The sequence below is a fragment of the Pyxicephalus adspersus genome, chromosome 4 (assembly GCF_032062135.1).
Source record: "Pyxicephalus adspersus chromosome 4, UCB_Pads_2.0, whole genome shotgun sequence".
Taxonomy (NCBI): domain Eukaryota; kingdom Metazoa; phylum Chordata; class Amphibia; order Anura; family Pyxicephalidae; genus Pyxicephalus; species Pyxicephalus adspersus.
The window spans coordinates 45,096,748-45,117,286 of record NC_092861.1 but is presented as its reverse complement, the minus strand read 5'-3'; the positions used below and the strand labels follow the sequence as shown (position 1 = coordinate 45,117,286).

Genomic DNA, 20,539 nt, shown 5'->3' with positions numbered 1-20,539 from the left:
GAGGGAAGTGTTAAATACAGGCACTCTATTCTGGTCTCTATGTACAATGAGCAGATGTTTCCTTGCTTGTCAATCTGCAAATCTATAGTGGTAGTCAATTCCATTGTGCAAAATGCTGATTTTCCTATAAAAAAATGAGGCTTAGAGAAAATTGAACAGGTTTAGTTATTAGGCTGATACTGTGCTACTAGAAAGCAGTCACCTTAGTTCAGGACAGCATGACCTACTTCTGAAACCACATTATGTAATTCTAACACTCAGCTGAAGCCCTTCAGCAATTTCAAACTGATTGACATGAATAGTCATAGTAAAAAATAACAGTTTAGTCCAATGTGTTATATAGAGAGAACAGGGAAGGGAAAGAGACACAGACAATAAAGAGGTCCTGTATACTAAAATAAAAGTATGTTTGACTACCGACCTATTTTCATGTTTTATACATACATATATATATTCTACTATTAAATGTAAGAATACACATATACAGCTTCAACACCAATTCAGCTGTACCGTTGTCACTGAAAGTGCTAATCAAGACATTGTTCTTCACTTGCTGATACCATTCAAGCCCTTACTCCAAAATGGCCCTAGACCTATCAAACCAGACACGTTTAGTGTGCTGCTAAAACAAAATATTTCCTATAATGACTTTCCAATATCAGAGCACCTTCTTACACAATGTCTGCCAATGACTGTTGGATGTCACCTACCCCTGGTCCTATAAAATGGCAAACAAAACCCAATAGCTAAGATAGATGGGCACCAATAAACCTGTGTGTTATTCCACATCAGAGGATAATCTGGTCTATAACCATATTATGGTTAAGAATACAAAATAAATCTGAATTGCTCTGAGTTGACATGATGATCTGACATACTATTATAATAGAAGATACTAGGTACTTAATACTACTAAAGTACTAGGTACAATACTTTTCAACAATCATCTCACTGAACCTTCACAATTCATTACAAACTGTTCTGAAGATTAGAGTAAGTACATCCAAACCCTGATTGCCACTCACACAGAAATTTACAACGTTTCCATTTATATAGAACTTCAGTGACAATGTTCATGAACAAAGTGTGAGGAATTGATTTGTAACTCCTCCACAATAACAAGATGCCAACAGTATCCGTAATATACAAGTAAAAAACAAGCAGGGATCAGGCAAGAATGGGTCCCATCACTAACCTAACACATAATAACCTAAAACTAACATTTAGACAATATAATAGATCTGGGAACTAAGATGGAAACCCAGATATATAAAGAAAAAAGCAAGTTATTCCAAAGTATTTTATCCACAATTGAACAAATCTGATTGAAAGCTCCCTTCTAATCCAACGTTTCAGCCACCTCACAGTCAGAAGGGAGGAATATTGTACATATTTGCTCTATGTTTTAGGTCTTCTTATTATTACTTGTATCAGCTCATGTGTACTGGTCTTTGTGTAGGAGGCCTACCTGAGTGGGGCTGAAATTACTAGAAAAACACAAGTGCTGTAGTGTGCGTCTATCTGGCACAGAACAAGTATGCCAGTGTCCGCCTGACTACTGCAATTTATCACAAGCAATGAGCACCCCTCCTTTTACATGATCATGTAACAAACCTTATATTTCTTGTAATGATTGTTACATTAGTCCCTGTAGTTAATACAGCATTATTATTCTTTTAAATGTAACCTGAATTTGAGATGGTACTGGGCTCCTGCAGCCCCCTGTAATGAAGAACTTTGTGTTGCCAGACAGGGCAAGGTTGTGCAAAGGTTACTGGAAGGACAGAAATGCAAATCCTTTGGCAAGGTAAAACTGTTCCTATATTTGTATTTTACCTGTGTATTTTGCCTGGTGTCTAACTTTAGGAAAAGATTACCTCCCCAAAGCAATCATTGAAAAGAAAAACACTCACAACACCCTCCTTATATAAGAGATTCTTCTTACCCATAGGCTGACCCCTAATGTTCATTGTAGCTTGTCTGTACAAGCCTTATATACAAGATAGTCTTACATAGGATGCTGGTGATGAAAAAAATAATAACAGCTAGAAAACCACAAGGCTGGCATTTATGGGCCAGCAATGCCCACAAGGTAGATGGTGCATGATACAAAACATCTAATCCCAGAAAAACAAAGCCCTCCCACAAGATAACATTCCTGCAAGATCAATGATAAGGACTTTCTGTCAATCAATCACACTTATGTATATTTTAAACTGGATTCTGTGTCAAAGCCCACCTCCAGCAAAAGGTTTATTTTTCAATTTTGAGTGAATCGGGAAAAAGTTGGAACTACTACTGGGGTTTTATTCCATTCTCACAGCTGTCACCTGTACATGAAATGAGAAGAAATCTACCCCACTAATAAGTAAATACTCAAGCACCAGAAGGCAGACATCCACCCCTATCTTTTCAATTCCTGCTCAGTCACCTTTCAAAAAGACACGAAGGAGAACATACAGGAATACAAATATGGGAGGTAGAAGCAGACAGGCTTTTGAAGAGCAAGTATTTAGTACATATTTATTTGGTGATCCATTTTAAAATGGTCCTGACTCTAACAGAGACCAGCTATTCTAAGCAATACACAATTGAATAAACATAAAGTGACAATAAAATTCCTATTAGCATAGGTTTGTTTTTTAGTACAACGTTATTTATATGTTCAAAGATATCTCACAGTACCCGAAGCGTTTCACCTTATTTGGCTTCCTCAAGGGGTTATTATTGTCAATTTATGTTTATTCAATTGTGTATTGCTTAGAATAGCTGGTCTCTGTTAGAGTCAGGACCATTTTAAAATGTTTCACTAAATAAATATGCACTAAATACTTGCCCTTCAAAAGCCTGTCTGCTTCTACCTCCCTTAATATTTATTTACATTTCAGGCTGAGCATATTTAAAATAGAGTTATGTAATCAGAACCTTCCTAAAAAAATCCTTTTGAGACGTACTAATAAAAATTTGATTTTTTTATATTACCCAGAAGGTAAAAAAAGTTTTGGCTGGTGTTGGGCAGTTCCCATTTACCTTTCCCAGCTCTACTTCACTTTTTTGGGTACCAGCTGATGCTCTGCCACTATAAGCTGAACATCTCTGTAAATTACTGCCACTCCTTGCACCCCATTATCTACACATTGGCATCATTTCATTGTATGTTTTACCTTGCATCAAGGGTGGTATAGCCTAAGCTGGGGGTAATTGTGTCTTTTTTTCTGAGACATAAAAATTGTGATGTGTAATGGTTTGCAAAGTTGAACCTTCACCTGAAAACACCTAAAAACAAACTGTCCATGTCCATGCTGTAAGGTCAACACAGAACAAGTTAGAGTACATTGATACAACCTCTAACATATCTTTTAACTTTGGGTGTTTTTTTTTAAAAATAAAAAGAGAGAGGCACCTGATATGTGCAATATGGCTACCATGTGTCTTGTGTATACTAGGGCAGACAATAATAAATCAATATGTAACTGATCATCAACCAAGAGCTGTTTAAAACATATTACATTTAAACCATACAAATAAAAACATATCATATAGATGTACATGAACATGCTTACTATGCATTGTATATAAACATTTACACAGTATACTAATGCTGAAGAACTGACAAACCTTGAACGTGAATAGCAATACATGTTGACATTTTTCAATAATAAACTTATAAAGAATAGATCAAAATAAAACTGAATGCCTTCAATTCTAGCTATCACCACAGAAGCAACAGGTATATAGGCAAAACATTTCTACTCTTTATACTCGGCGTATTCTTCTGTTAATATTAATATGTATTTATACAACATCACAAATAGGAAATTCCAGAAAACATATTTCTCAGAAAACAAGCAATAGAATACAATGTCTAGAAAGTTAGGACAATCAAAGTAATATATATATATATATATATATATATATATATATATATATATATATATTTACTGTGTTATTACTTGTTTAAAATAACCAAAATGTGTTACTATTAAAGAGTTTGCAATATAATCATCACACAGTGAACCTCCTAGCAGATTATTAACATTATAAACATCTCTATAATAATGACTGATTTAACATTCTGCTCAAATCAAAAAATGAATCAATGGTCCAAGTTTTGGCTTTGCGGACCACCACATGAAGCAAGAAGGCGAATCACACCACAGTCCAAGAATCCATGTTATGTTACAGGCAACATTACTACACATGCAGCAATCACAGCACACAGGCCTCTCTGTCAATACATGCTACAGATGAACACAAGCAGCATCCTTACCTGATATGCACAATTCTCCTGGTGTACCATCTCAGAGCATCATACAGAAAGGAGAGAGCATGAACCAGATCACAGGTGAAGCAGGAAGAAAACCCAAAAAATAAGGGATTACAGCATCTGACGGTAAAAGGGGGCTGTAAATACGCCCTACAGGGCGAGAGGCTTTCTGCAGATTAAAATGGATGCTGCTTGTGCTGTTTCAACCTGCGCAGTAGCACTGCTCTTTCCACAGAAAGCAAAGCAGAGCTGGTCTCCTAAGGGAGCGGGCAATGAGCCTTCATACCATGTAGTTGGGACGGAGATGGGGGAGGGAGGGCTAGCTCATCACTAACACAATTGGCCAATTATACAAAGGAATACAAAGAAAAGGCTGAAGCTGGTGTGACCTTCGGGGGCTTATGAAGGCTGCTAACTGATGTGGAAAATTTCAGCTCATTAAAAATAGAAAAAGTTCAAACTAAAGAAAATATATGGGGGGGGGGGGATAAAATGCAGATTACTTGGCCAAGCTACTTGTTTTTTTAGGTGTGATAACAATTGGCGCAGACACTTTATTTTGCTGTGGCATCTCATTATTTACATGGCAGAGTACTTCAATTGTGCAATGATGAAGGTGAAGAGTGCCAAGGTGAGCAAACCTGTAACCACTAAAACCAGAACACTTCACAATGGCTTCTGGTTGGTAACAAAGGGTAAAAACAAATACTGAATAAACCTTTGCATAAAACCTTTCACTTGAGAAAAGAAGAAAGAAATGCAATTGTGCTGCAGCAAAATGTAGTCAAACATGATGACCAATCTAATGCCAAATCAAGTGAGTAAGAAAAAAATAGATATATGATTTGTTGTATGGTGTACATGTACTGGTCACATGTTTGGTTTTTTTGTACAACAATACAGAAATGAGCCTGATGAAATTTCTATTTCGTCCTAAAGCTGGGTCTACATGGATGTTTTCCTCAGCCTTTAACCTGAAGCTTTAAAAGCCTGTTTGAAATTCCTATGCATTCCAATGGGCTAATCTACAAGAGGGTGTTTCCTTGAGGTACATTTTGAGAGTTATAGATAAAGCTCCTCGCAACTTTTTAAAAATTAAAATGCAGGGTTAACGTGGGTAAATGCATCTATTGATTTCAATAGGGGCGTTTTCCCGCGTTTATAAATGCTTGAAACTTAAACGTGGGGAAAAGCAGAATAGACGTTTTGCAGTGGTTTCTAGTGGTTTAAAGGCAAGCTTTAAAACACTAGTAAAAGTGCATATAAAAAACGCATATAAACACAGTAGGAATGTTTACATGCATTTTTAAAACCATCTGTGTAGACCCAGCCTAAAAAGAAAAACATTGTAAAGATAAAAAACTAAAAGATAAACAATAGACAAAAAGGCAACACAGATGGGACATTTGTAATAGATACAGTTTCTTAACAAAACGTTACAAAATTACATTGTGAAATCCCAGCCCTGGATCCAGGTATTTATATACATTACAGAGATTTGTTAGTAGAACATATGATATAGTGCCAACATCTTCCATAGTGATGTACAAAGGCAGGGACTATAACAGTACCATCATAATATACACAATTACATGGACACCAATGACTGAATGGTATTTGTACAATCTTTATTAGAGGTACAGTGTGTAAATATAAAGGAGGTTATCGAATCCGACTTGTATGTGTCCAGAAGGATGTGGGTTAATGCATATAATATTAATGTAATAATCAGCTACGGACATTGATACTGTTCTAATAGATCAGTCGTTATAGGATGTCATTTTTAATATTATACAGTTATCTGGCATATGTAAAATGAATAGTAAGCTCTTCAGCTTGTAGAACTAACTCCCTGAGCTACTGTTGTCACAAGGCGTAACCTAGCAACATGATAAATGGCACACAGCTCCAGGATGGACCACGCCTGTAGTCTGAGGGAATTATACATACAGACAGAAGCATTAGCTTTCACATGAATTATTGAGCATCTCATGGCCCATGCTTTCTGTGCTCATCCTGCACACTTCAATTAGAGCTGGCTGGGGAACATTATTGCTGAAGCAAAACTGTCTGAGAGTGCTGAGAGCGAATTTACATGTAGCACAAATAAATGAGAGGCTGTACAGCCACTAGCTATGTTATGTAACATGGCATCCGGCGTCTATTCCTCGCCACCGTTCACATGGCCATGCTTTAATTATTCCTGAAAGTTGCTCCTTTCCCCTTTGGCAGTAACAATATCACACAAATGTACAGAACTACACAGACATAAAAAAGAAAATCTCCAAGAAACCAAAAGAATTTCTACTATTATACCGTGCCAGCCTATTATTGTGCGCTGCCAGTTACAGTCACCTGTCACACTTTACAACACTTTACAGGGAGATGTCATTAGGAATTCACTGGAGCCTTTCACACGCAGTCCTGGCCCCAAGAACGGAGCACATTCCTATAAAGTCTGAATGACAATGACTAAACAATGCCTTCAATAGCAATGCGCTCAGGCCTCGGCCTTTGCCTGGGCTGCTTTCCCATCCCATTGGTTCTAATGTAGCCATTGTCAGCATTCTGAGAACACAGAGGGATGGGAAAAAAAAGAGGACTGGTGGTGTCTACAGCTCAGACTGAAAATAGGATGAAAAGGAGGAAATTATTCAGCACATTGCAGGGGTCAATTATTACAAAATCTCTAAAAAAAAGTCAGCAATATGTAACCTTTTTATGTATATAATGATACTGCAAGTTGGCCCTAAGATCCCAACAGTACAAGCCTATCTAAAACTATTATGTTAAGTTCAGTCTAGCAGTATTTTACTATGGCATTTATTGCAGTAACAAAGGGTAAATATTTTTAGGCATTTGCAAGTAGCTGATAAAACCTGGAGAAATGGTTAATTTTTATTACCTTTTTTGTATTGTACACTTATTTAAAAAAAAAACTGCTTACACATTTATTTTTTCATGTTCGCAGGTTGCACCAAGCTGGAGGCGGATGGGGCACCAAACCACCCGTGGACACCACATGCTGTGTCCAATGCTGCCCGTTGCCACCCTTTTGGCTGGATAATAAACTGACGCATTTGGTCCAATGTTACCCTTGTTTATCAAGCAGTTAAATAGATCAGATCAGTCTGCCAAAAATCTCAGCTCTTGCACTGCTCACCTGGGTGTGCTGGGTGTTGCTGCTACTCTTTCTTCATTATATGAAATACATAAAAATACAACACGGTGACAGCAAGTATCATACCTAAGCCAGTCATACGCTAGGTGCTAAATTTAGTCGAGCAACGTCAGGGGACAGCTGTACAAACACTAGATTTTCACTGGAGACATACAGTTGTGATAGATGAAAATCTAACATCTGTACTTGTTTTAGGTTTCTTTTTTCTTTATGCTATTACATGATAACCCCACAACAATTCAACTGGCAGGACATTTTGCTTCCCCAGGATCTAACAAAAGCTAAAATTACAGTTTTGAGTAGATATAGGTTAGGCTAGTATATTGAGTAGGGTGTCATTCAACCTAGAGGGGTGCCAACTAATCTAGGGGAGCAACCTAATGATTGAATGATGGGATACCTGTCCTACAGAGTCACGTACATCAAACATTTGTGTAACATGTCAATTCTGAATGTGATGCTGTGAATGTCATGACAATTGGCACTTTTAAAGGTAAATAAAGGGTCTAAAGGGAAAAGGGGGGGGGGGGAGGTGCAGTTTGCAATTGTAGTAGATTCTAAAGTAAGGATTAAACAGCATCCAGGAAAAATCAAAATATGTACACTCAGGACCTTTTCTTTTGTATTTGAAGATGGTACCATGGGCTCTATGAGATATTTTACTGTTAATTTGTCTATATATATTTTGTCTGATATTGTCTAATAACAAGAGTGCACAGGAAAGTTAAATACACTGTTGAGTATTTGGATTCTTTGTGAGTTTCGTCCAGACCTATTTTCTGTGCATGTGTAAGCCTATTTACCAATGTTAGACCAGGGTTTGGCAAACTTTTTGAATCAGGGGACACAATGATTTTTTAAAATTTGACAGATGGGCTGGGCCAGTATCAGATGGAGGGAGAGTGTTTGTATGAACTGATATAAATAACGTGTAAAAGCCATTACCTAAAAGTAAAAGAAGCCATACATTCAGTTTCAGTGGGAACAGGGTTGGTTGCACTTTTTTTTTGCCAGTGGACAATTTTGTACCAATATTTGACAGGCTGGATTAAAAAGCCAAAGAAGCTATAGTTTGTTTGTGTTAAATAGTGGTCCCAATTTTTTCATTCTTCATGTACAAAATCTTTTGTAACAACTCCAATTAGTCAATCTGCAGAGTTGGAATGATATTATGATGTAGACTATATGCCACTGTTTCCAGACCTTTTATTATAGAGGAACCCCTAAAAATACCTTTCAGGTTAGGTCAGGGATCCCCTACTATAATTACTATATTAACAATATACAGTACATTTATGTGATCGATTTTATAGAAATATAGAAATCTAATGATTGCTGAAATGAATCATCTTTACCAAGTCTGATAAGCACTGATTTATCCTTATAGGTGTAGCCTTGTATATGTCTATATGTCTATGGGGCTGAGGCTTAACCGGAAAACATATGAACAGTCACTCTGTGTATCCCTAGGACAGAATTACTCAGACTTACATCAGGTCCACAAACAGGGAATGAGTCAGCAATGAGTCCTCCTTAACTGCTGACATAATCCGTATTCACGGCAGAGACCAAACATTTCAACAATGCACACCTAACCAAGAGCATTATGGCGAATACTGACATATGATACCTTTGCTCTGGGGAAAAGAATTTTGGTATGTGCCAGGTGAATTGCAAAACGAAGCATATGGGTAACTATCGGAAAAAATCTTTATCCAGTCAGGCAACTGTTTGTTGATGATGAATCTAAAAGAGATTGTACAGTCACATTGTAACATGTATGTGGGCTTTAAGCTTAAGACCCAATCAATACACACATTATGCATTAAAGCAAATTGCGCTGGTCAGCATATTCATCACCATCAGCACTTGTATCTGTGCTTTGCCGTGCACTACTGCAGCAGACTATGATTTGAGAATGTTGATTTGAGATGTGCTTACTAACTACTTCTTGTACTTATATTGTAGACAATAATAATGAGAAGATGTATTCCAGGTTCACAATGTGCACTAAAGTTTATCTGCATTTCTCTTTTGGAATCATTTTTGGGTATACAAATCAGGGACAAAGGGATTTTTTATATTCTAGACATGAAAACCTCAGGCATATGTAATTGAGGACAAGGCCAGACAGATTTAATATACAAGAATTTCATAATAGCTGAAGTATTTGTACAAGGATGCGGAAGAGCTGTCAATACAATGTACCTCTAGCCCACTGACACTATGCTACACTTTCTGCTACCTGTGGACAGCGTAGTTCCCCATGGAGCCTTTTCACAGTTGTACTGACCACAACAAAAGCAATATTTGCCAACAACACACAACTGAAAATATTATAATTTAGGAGCTCAAAAGACATGCCTCCTTCCAAGTAACTCATTATCCTGAAAATAGCAATGGACAACATTTAGCATTCCCCAAAACATAACTAAAAATTCACAAGAATTCATGAGAGTAAAGCTTCACTGTTTTGTAGAAAACTATTTGGAAAAGATGAAATGAATGCTTTTAGAAGGGATTGGCTAAAAACACAAAATACTATATGAAATAAACCAACTAAAATAAATACCAATTACTAATAACATGTATTAAAAAATAAGAGGGACATTTTTACTGTTTTAGGCAAATTTTTCCTTTATCAGTTTGGTAAGCAAGATGCTTTGTACATGACCAGGTAAATAATAAATATCAGCCTGCCTTGAATCTGAATCCTTGAATTTCCTGGAATACTGCTGTACACTATTGGAAAATTATCAGATTGCTCAATACATATATTTTCACTAAGTTTACAAAAATACAACAGGGAGAGCTCCCTGGCAACCACCAGTCATTGCGACTTTATACTATACACCCTGACACCAGGGCCCAATTTTTACATTGACTGTTAAGGAATACTGCAGGAAACACTCCTTTTGGCTGGTGGTTGTCAGGGAGCTCTTCCCGCTGTATTACTACAGAATATCTAGCTGCCGGTGCTAGCTTTCTACTGCTCAATTGATAAATGAATGGCTATTTCTGATCAATGTTTAATCAATACATTGACCAAATGTCAATCAAGAGTTCCATAGTTTTTTTAATCTAAAAAAAAAATTATGAAACAGTGTATGACCTGCTTTAACAATTGAACATCCTGTTCCAGAAAAAGATGAGCTAGAAACCCTGTGTCAGGAGCCTTCTCCTCCAAACTAATCATCCTGCACTGAGCTCATGACATAAGATTTTCCTATTTAATTCTACGGGGAGAGAGAAATAAGCAAGAGACAAATGGTTAAAATGACTCATTAGCAGAAGGTAAGGAAAATAATATTCATACAACATGGACACAGAGCCCTTCACCCAAATCACTAGCACTGTTTTTTTTTCACTTACAAAACAGTGCTTTCTTCTGCTATATTCTAAATAACAAGAGTTATGTAATAATGATTCCATCTTTGTGCATTTTGCAACACATCAGGTATACGCTGTGCATATAATGGAGAGTGATGTGAAAACAATGTGATAGAAAGGGTGAATGGCTTTTTAATGATAAAATCAATATGTTCCTTCAGCCCGTGATTAAACGCAGGATCTTCTAAGCAAGAACAGTAATATTGTCTGCAAAGAAGAATCTTGGCATATAGCACAACGAGAACATAACCTGAACACAAAGGTCACAAGTAGTGTGAAGTAAGTTTACTTTTTAAATAGGCCAAAAATCACCATCTAGTTTTTAACTGATTGTGATGCAGTCTTATCTGGACCTAAACAGTGATTGAAATAAAGGAGGAAAAAAGCTATCAAGAGATTTTATAGAATTTCCTAATCTATAAGATATGGAAACTGCCATGGGTGACCTCCTTCTAACAGTCAGAACTAAAGATTTGGATATGTACTCGGGGTAGGTGACTTGATGTAATGAATCTACTGGATAAGAATAGCAGTCAGGTAACTATTATTTTTGGAAGAATTCAGCAACAGAAGGTTTTACACTTCCAAAGTGCTGCTTATACCTCTGTCAAAAACAAAATTGTGCACTTTGCAGCAAAATGATGGGTTCACAGCAGGCTTAAGAGGGGATTACAAACTAATATACAATTTACACCCAATCAGCCTAATCTAGGAGCCATTTAATTATCTAAATTAGCCAGGAAACCTCCCTTGTCTGGAGTCTATGGCTACGTACAGACGTGCAATAATTGCCCTTAGAAAATGAACGATTAACAACTGATCAACGATTATTCACGATTATTTTGAATGATTGTATTGAGCACAATACACTGCACATGCTAAAACAATACGATTGTATAAATATGCACATGTACAGGAGAAAGTGTATCACCGAACAATCCACGATCACTGAAGACCTTACACACAATAGATGGCAAAGGATCATTGCCAAATCCGAACCACCGAGATGGTCATTCGTTTCCAGTAACATTTTTTGTTCATCAGCGTCGTTGGCCAGTACTTGTGCACTTTTTTTGTTAACAATTATCAGACCATTGGTGATTAGTCATTCATTTCCAGCAATAATTATTGTATGCGTCTACGTAGCCTTATTGTACCCATAACAATTTAAACACCAAACATACTCCCGACTACAACAGTCTACAAGACTTCAAGAAGCCAACGAATGGAGTTGGTTTACTACAGAACTATAGGCTGTTCACTATCTTGGTAAATAAAGTGAATCTGTGTTCATTACGGATACCCAATCATGGGCAAAAAAAAAAAGGAAAGTTGCATACGACTGAATATACAAAATAAACACAAATTCACCAACTAATATACATTATCCTAAGGGCATCATTTCTCTTAAAGCAGACCTTTCCCCACAGCTGCTGCGGAAAAGCGTGAAGGGAAAAAGGGGAAACTCGTAGCCTCCTTGAATACTTGTGTCACATATCCCAGAAAGTGTTTGGCTGCTCCTTCTGCTCATGCCCATGCGTCATCAAGGGGCTTTTCTGTTATTGGGGAACTAAACTGAAAATAAAAAATCACACGTGCACCTGCAGATCCCCTCGATGGCGCTCCTCCTTCCCCGAAACGGGCCGGACGCCGCCATCCTCAGTCTTCTCTTTCGTCTTCTTGTTAAGTTGCCCGATCTCGAACCTACGCAGGGTGAAGTAGCCCACTGTAAAGGATGAAAAAAAGAGAGCCAATCTCACTGCACATGCCTGAGATTGGCATCTCTTTCCCCTTAGCCGAAAAAAATGCACAGAAGGAGAAGCCAGAGTGTCCCAGGATGAGTGACGTAGGTATCCCGGGAGGCTCTGCACTCACATTGAGTTTTGATCGCTGAGGCAATCAAAACTGAAATGGGTGGTGCTACACCCTTTTTTTTTTAAAAAAAAAGTGAAATTTTTTAGGTATTGTTTCACCTTAAGGCTTCAACAGACCTGTGCCACATTTCAAAATGAAAGCTCCAAAATAAATTTCACATGCATTTCCCAAATCAGTTGGGATATCATTTTTTAGGCAACCACGTGGTCTTTATTTGTAGATTCACATGCACAGTCTAGTTAGGAATTGTATAAATAAAATTACAATACCCCAAAAGCACACTCTGCATTTATTTGTGTGGTAAAAGTCAGCTAACACCTGGCTGAAATTTACAAGAAAAGCATTTAATTTCTGTATGCCTGGAATTGCCTGATCTCAGCCCAGGCTGTCCACTGGATGTACATGCTGAGATAAGACATTGATTGCCTGATGACCCTGATGAGACAATCAGAAGCTCTCGTGTGTGATCAACTTCATTTTTTTGTTTATACTTTCTCTGCCTTTCCTGAAAATTTGCTGTCATTTCAGGAAACTAGGAAGAAAAAAAAAGAAAAATTCAATGCAACATGATATTTGCAAACCATGAATAAAAAATGTTTTTAAAAAAGCTAAAATACTTAAAACGAAGTAAGTCACTTCCAATGTAACCTTTTTTTTTTTTTCATTTTATAATTATGCTTTACATTAATATTATACAGACGGACGTGTGTATCTAATAACAGGCACATCCTTTTCTTCTCTTACTGAAATTATAACCAAGTAACACATTCTAATTAAGCAAATTATAGTGATGAGATTTGTTTCCGTTACATTTTCATTTTCCTGAACTTCTAAGGATAATACAAGCCTTGAATTATTTAAGACTAATGTACTGTTCGGGCGGTGAAGCCCAGTCAGCCATAAATACTTGCTCTATTATGTTTCTGTGTTTAATTAAGACATTAAATGATGCAATCAGAATCACTAATAAGATCACACTAGTCTGGATCGCCACAATAAATCCTGGAAATTACTTGATTTTTATTACTTCTCAATTAAAAAAAATGTGAAGTTATAAATTACCATTGTGCTAAAAAAAGATCTTTGTCTATTAGACACATGCAACTATGTAAATACTTGTATAGGTCATTGGAAGCAGGGAAACTAGGGCAACGTGCAGTAGAAGTCATTTTACATGAGCCAAAAACACAGTCTAATTGTTTAATGAATGCTTTCTTTGTACAATAATTCCTAATTTAGGTAAATGTAAAATGGTTATATATTCATGGAATGGTGTAGTTAAAGAACACAACATCGGCCTTGACAGACAACTACTTTATGGTGATGTACTTGTAGCAAGCCATTTGAATGCCCTTGTTTAATAAATATATTTACAATGCATTTTCCCAAAGAAACTTTTTTCTTTTATATTTAATTGGAAGTTCTAAAAATATTAGAAGTTGGCTTTTTAGCAGCACATGGACTGTACTGCTGAACCATGCTGCTGAAATATATGCAAAATGTAGTTTGGCATTTTTCTGCTGAAATTATCAAAACCTTTCCTGAAAAGGATGTTGTTTAGATGACAGCATATGTTGCTCCTAAATCTGATTATAACATTCAGCATTAATGGTGCCTTCCTAGATGTGCCAGCTATCCGTGCCATGTGCACTAATGCATCACCACACCATATTGGATGCTGGATTGTCAATTGTGTGCCAAAAACAAGTCCCTCTTTAGATTTGAGGATGCAGCATCCATGATTTCCAAAGTCTGAATCTTGAATTTTTCCCACTGTTCTTATCCCATATATATATATATATATATATATATATATATAAACACACCTAAAAATAAATATATACATACATAATAAACACACCCCAAAAAGTCCCTAAAATGGTTGCGTCACAATTTTTTAATACATAATCCCGCTGGAATAAATCTGAAAGAGAAAACGCAAGCCACATAGATAAATGAAGCGTTCTTTCCACAGAAGCATGTAACCGCAGTACCATCTGCTGGTCAGCTTGCTTCAAAGAGCTGTTCAAATAGCCGCTCCTGTACACATCAAGAAAAAACGTATTTCTTAGGTAATCACACTGAGTAATGGAAATAGTGGGTGGGTACAGAGAAATGCTGTATCACTGAAGAATATAATCTGTATATTCTGACAGTAAGTAAGCGGAGGCAATGGATCATCCAGGGCACTGCTATTTTGGTGCACATCTAGACCTATTTTATATGGAATTTCTGCACCAAGTCGGGCTCACTTCATGTGGATAAAAAGTGTAAATTCTTAGGAATTACAAAGAATGTCAATTAATAATTATGGAAATCAAAAAGCATTACATAAGATGACTTTATTTTAAATATATAGGGCATACTGGTTAGAAAAAAACTGAGAGAAAAATATGCCTCCCTGAAAATGCTAGCTGTCTGGCTGTCTCAGGTTTTGGTATGTTCTGCATTTCTGACCGGGCATGTAGATTAAACAGTTGATTTGAATTTTTTGACTTGCAGACTTGTTCCATGTCTGTGACTCAGAAGAGGTCAGCAATGGTGGCCTGTATTTAAGTGATCGGTTACGAGAGGATGCGACACAAGAAGACAAGGCAGAGAGTATTGTCTCATCTGTAAGCTCTCATAACAAATGATATTACAAAGACAGCACTAACTTATATGTTTTACTGTGTTATATATATACATATATACTATCATAGTGAAAGATGAACCAAATTAGGATAAAAATCATTTAGACTTCAATGTTATCTACGCTTAACTGTAGAAGTGCCTTTGTTGACTGCTAAAAACAAGTTGGCAGCATGAAAAATCCAGATTTCATTAGTTCAGGTGGGTGGGGAAAGTACAGGTTTTGTACTGATGTGCACAATGTACACAATGTAGAGTGACTAAATGTCTACAATACTGCAAAAATCTATTGTTCATATGTTTTGAGAAAGGTTTAAAATCTTGTAAAGCAGTATTTTTCTTCTGAACAGCTAGAACTGGCAATAAGAAACAAATACACTCCTGTCATCCACTGGTGCTGTATGCACACCAAGGGGGGTGATGAAAGGTCCCTAGACCTTAGTATCGAAATCACAAGTTTATATGAGCAAGCATATAAAAGTGGCAAGTACTAAAAAAAAATTACTGCCAAGAAAAGATTACAATACAAACTCAAAATGTGTGGCTAATGTAAATTTCTTACACATTTAACTAAAAAAAGCGTAAAAAAAATGTACACATTAATGTCTACATTAAACCAAAACAGATCTGGTTCCTAAGAATCTATGGGCTTCACAGTTGACCGATTTTCTTTCCTTCATTAACAGTTAAAAAAAAAAAACAACCATTAATGCATTTACACCCGAGTAATAATGGGTCATAAAGAAAGATATACAAGCGTACTGAGCTTGTTTAATTAGCATGAATATTCGGTTTGTATAATATAGACATGGCCTAAAATATATCGATGGGCCTTTGTGGTCAAGCTGTATTGCTGTATGAATAATGGTAATTTACCTCCAGAAAAAAAAAATCGAACCACAACTGACATTTTAGCAGCAAAGGATGCCCATGTTTTACAACTCCTGGGACACCTAATGAGTATCAAGTCCCATGAGAAATGACTATTCAGCACTCAGATACAGGCCACCATAGCTCCCTCTATGTCCATTGGGCAGTCCCCAATTTTCTTGAGATTATTCATTCTTGCAGGATAAAAAGATAGCAAATAGGTACATTTGTCTGATGTGTTCCATGACATCTTGTCCCTCTCCTACTTAAACAAGTGCATCTGGTCAACCACAGAGAAGGAAATGGCCCAAATATCATTCCCATACCATCATACCACCACACCAGTGTTTATGTCAAACTTAAAGTGGATCTACCATCATATACATAATTTTTGTTATTTATCTTTGATTTAAATAATGCATGTATATATGTAGTCTTCAACCATGGTCCCTCAGAACTCTAGGGTTCCTCCAGAGGATGCCTTGAGCAATGAGCACTTTGTGTCTCTCAGGTCAGTTTACCTTGCTGCTACTGGCCAGCATGTAGGAGGTAAGAAGTATTCCTCCCACTGACCACCACACTAACATAATGTGAGCTGTGGACATACCAGGGGTTCCCCTAAGTTGAGGCTGATCTATATTCTTCTTTTCTACTCAATGAAAAAAACCTTTGTGTTTAGTATTTGAATTTACAATCTCCTGAATTTACAATCTCCTGCTGCCGCAAATTTCACCAAATGGTATTACAGATGGATTTATACAAGTACAACATACCTATATAACTCTATTTTATTTACACAATTACTATAAACTTTTAAATATAGTAGAAAAAACATTATATAAACTAAACACACATACTTGAATGATTTAACAAAACATTTCAGTCAGTTATATGATTCATCAATGGCATCTACCACTTACCCAGCGACCCTGAAGAAGAGCATTAGCATTCTTGGCATTTACGTTGATCATTCTACTTTACATCCAGTTGTTATAAAGATATTAAGTCATGTGCAACTCGGAAGTAAAACTAAAGCTACCTATACAGATAATTACTGTAAGCATGCCTCTTGGTGTCTCCTCCAACCTTTGTTCAGGGTGTAGAAAGAGCAAAGTACATTGAAATTAGCCACGTGGCCCAGTGATACAAAAACATCATTTATGGTACCTGAATGAATGGAAAGGATTTCTAGATGAAGACAAAACTCTACCGACCTTTGTGATTTTATGTATACTCACACCTATGTGTCATGATTCAATAAAAGAAGGCATATACAACCAATTTGTGTGTGAGACATCTTAGATAGGAAACTCCTAAACTCAAACACTATCAGTTTTAAAGCAGTAAATAGATACGAGAAATACTCTAATAGAAAATGCTAATACAACGGAATACATTTACAAAAATGAGGACTCATTTTCCCCAGTAAATGAAAAACAAGGATAACAGCAAACCAGCAGAACAATTATATATGCCTGACAAATTGAATGATCTTTTGGTCTCTTGGTCTGCATTCTATATGTGCTCCATAGATAGCCAAACAATGCCAGGTTGATAAGGAACATATAAAAGCAGCCACATAAGTTTGGTGAAAAAAGGGTCATAAATACAACAAAAAGGCAAACAGAAATACATTCACAAAAAAAATTCATATATGTACATAAAAGTTAATAAATATTACTTGAGTCAATTATTGGCAGTATATGCATAAAAAACCTTTAATTACTCTAGTTTCAGAGCAGTCATTTCTTTTGCAGTAGGGATAGATAGGTAAACTGTCCTAAAGTGCATGGCATGTCAAAAACATTTTCTGAAGAGACTTCCCCCCCACTTCCTCTCCTGCTACAAGTGAGGGCAAATTTCCAACAGCAACAAAGACAGACATAAAAATGTTTTATTTTAGTTGGAGAAGGCTAGAACCATTCTCAGATCTTTATTGCCATCTGTGTACCTGTTGCAATTACCCCATTATTTCCAGTCGAAATGTTGTCAGCAGTACAGTAGGTGAAAATTTTTTTATCCTACATTCTTATCCTTCCCCCTATCCATGCAAAAGCTGGGAAAAAAGTGTTTTGCTTGACATACACTTTTAACCTGGTGTGCCACCTGCCTAGATGCTTTGAAAAGCTGGAACCCATCAAGCACTATAATCGCAACACTGACTACAAAACATGTCCTATAATAATTTAGGGTTACCACAAAATCTATTATGTTATGCCTATGACTCTAAAAGCAGCCATTATTTTCAGGAACTTTGTAGGTGTTACCACCATTTGTATGTAAAGTCTCGGTATTACAAAGGCTTACATAATGCTTACCTGTAAGCTGCTCTAAAAACAAGCTTATAATTTACATACCAATTCACCCTTCTACTGACCACTTGGAAACAATACAACTCAGCTGTTCTTGGCAGCTCCAATGCCACTACTTAAAGTGTACCTAAATTCACAATTTTCACTTTACATAAAAGGGTACACAACCTTTAAAAAAAAATGGGTGCAGCACCCCCCTCTATTTCTTAATCGCCTAGGTCAGGGGTCGTCAAACTCCGGCCTTTAGGCCAGATTTGGCCTAGCCAGTGATCCTTTCCGGCCCCCCCTGGTCGGTCCGGCCTAATCCCGGCTGGCTGGGGTGGGCAACCTGCGGCTCCAGAGCCACATGCGGGGGTAAGGGGACATTTCCTCTCCTCCATATGCATTGCGGAGGAGAGGGATTTCCTTTCAGGGGTGTTCCCTCTCCTTTGTATGCATTGCAAAGGAGAGCGATTTTCTATCAGGGACGTTCTCTCTACTCCGTATGCATTGCGAAGGAGAGGTATTTCCCTTCAGGGGTGTTCCTGGTGGGGGGCGGAGCCATCAGCGCGATATTTGAGAGAGAGAGTCCGGCCTAGTGTGCCTTCTTGACCTCCTAAAATGGCCTAGTGGCCTAAAAAAGTTTGCTGACCACTGACCGAGGCGTCATTGAATGGGAGCGCAAGGGGATACCTATGGGGAGATCTCCGGGGATACCTATGTCACACATCCCGGGAAGCTCTTGGGTGCTCCTTCTGCTCATGCCAGAGCATCTCAGGCATGAGCAGAAGAAGCTTTTTCGTGAAAAGGGAAAAAATTGACGATCTCACGCATGCAAATTTTTTTTCCAACCTACATCACCCGATCTCATGCCTGGGTCAGGTGACGTAGGTAGAAGAACCAGGAAGAAGAGGAGAAGATGGCGGCGCCTGGAGCACCGGCACAAAGATGGATGCCAGTACGACGCGGGACCCGATGTAGGAGACCACTGGACCGATCAATAGCCTTGCAGAATTAAAGGTAAGTGATATTTTTTTGTTTTAGGGGACTTTTGAGTTTAGTTCCTCTTTAAACAATACCTACCACTTGAAAGGGCTTTAGAAAGCTGAACAAGTTTGGGGATTCCAAGCAGAAAGGTACATGTCAAAACTTTTTCTTTTATCTGTCATGTGTGGAAGAGCCCGTTAATCACTGATCTCCCTGATCAACAGGCACACACCTTTGTAAATATACCTATAGGGTGGTTGGATGTACATGAACATTCAGATTTCTCTTAGGGACCTCCATTGCCTAAAGAATCATATATGTTTTTAATGGATATGGACCGGAGGAGTGGGGGTGACAGATACTGATCATTTTATTGGGAACAACGGTGCCTGGTACAGGCTTCCTAACCTCTTGATATTACGTAGGAGCACAGTTGTGAATGGGTACCACAGAAATGGGACCATAACCTAATCTGGCAAGGACTGGCATCTCCCTTTATGGGTAGCTAAGATTTGACACATCATGTACCAAAAAGCTCAAAGAAATCAAGAAATGCCAATATGTGATTAGGATCCACCGTTTAACTACGTGTGGGGAAGATGAAAATGATGCACAGCAGTAAACGCTCTGAAAAAGGACAGAAAAACAAATTACACAGACTGAGATTTTGTTTTTTAAAAATAGCTAGCATGTTATTAAACCCAAGCTGCACATAAACAGCTTAATTACAGCACAGTCCTGGGAACCATCTATTTTCATTATCAGCATGCTTACAGCAGCCATCGGTTTTCAGACATTCTCCCATAGAATATTACACACCCTATACATTTTTTTTTGTGCGGTGATATTTGTAATGATTGTATCCATAATGCAGCTTTTCCGCAGACAGGTTCTTGGTATAACATCTCAAAAATACTTTCCCAGCTGCTGAAAGAAAATTACAGTGTAGCTCTTTCCTTAAAGATCTAAATTTTTATTTTTCTTTATACTTTAAATAGAAGGAAACTCAGCATACAGCAGCCACGCAGCCAGCCTTACAGGAGACAC

The 20,539-nt window shown here is 37.4% G+C and overlaps 1 protein-coding gene across 4 annotated transcripts in view; it reads right to left on the bottom strand.

Annotated features, from left to right (window-relative positions):
* The window catches only part of SCHIP1 (schwannomin interacting protein 1), a 166,010-nt gene that overhangs the window by 24,977 nt on the left and 120,494 nt on the right, over positions 1–20,539 (bottom strand). Inside the window, exon 1 of one of the 4 annotated variants that reach the window (XM_072408042.1) lies at positions 4,271–4,508. The exons of the other annotated variants lie outside the window; for them this stretch is intronic. Coding sequence (XP_072264143.1) covers positions 4,271–4,300 — 30 coding nt within the window. The 5' untranslated portion in view covers positions 4,301–4,508. Of the gene's footprint in view, positions 1–4,270; positions 4,509–20,539 lie in introns of those variants that run through there. 4 annotated transcript variants of the gene reach the window in all.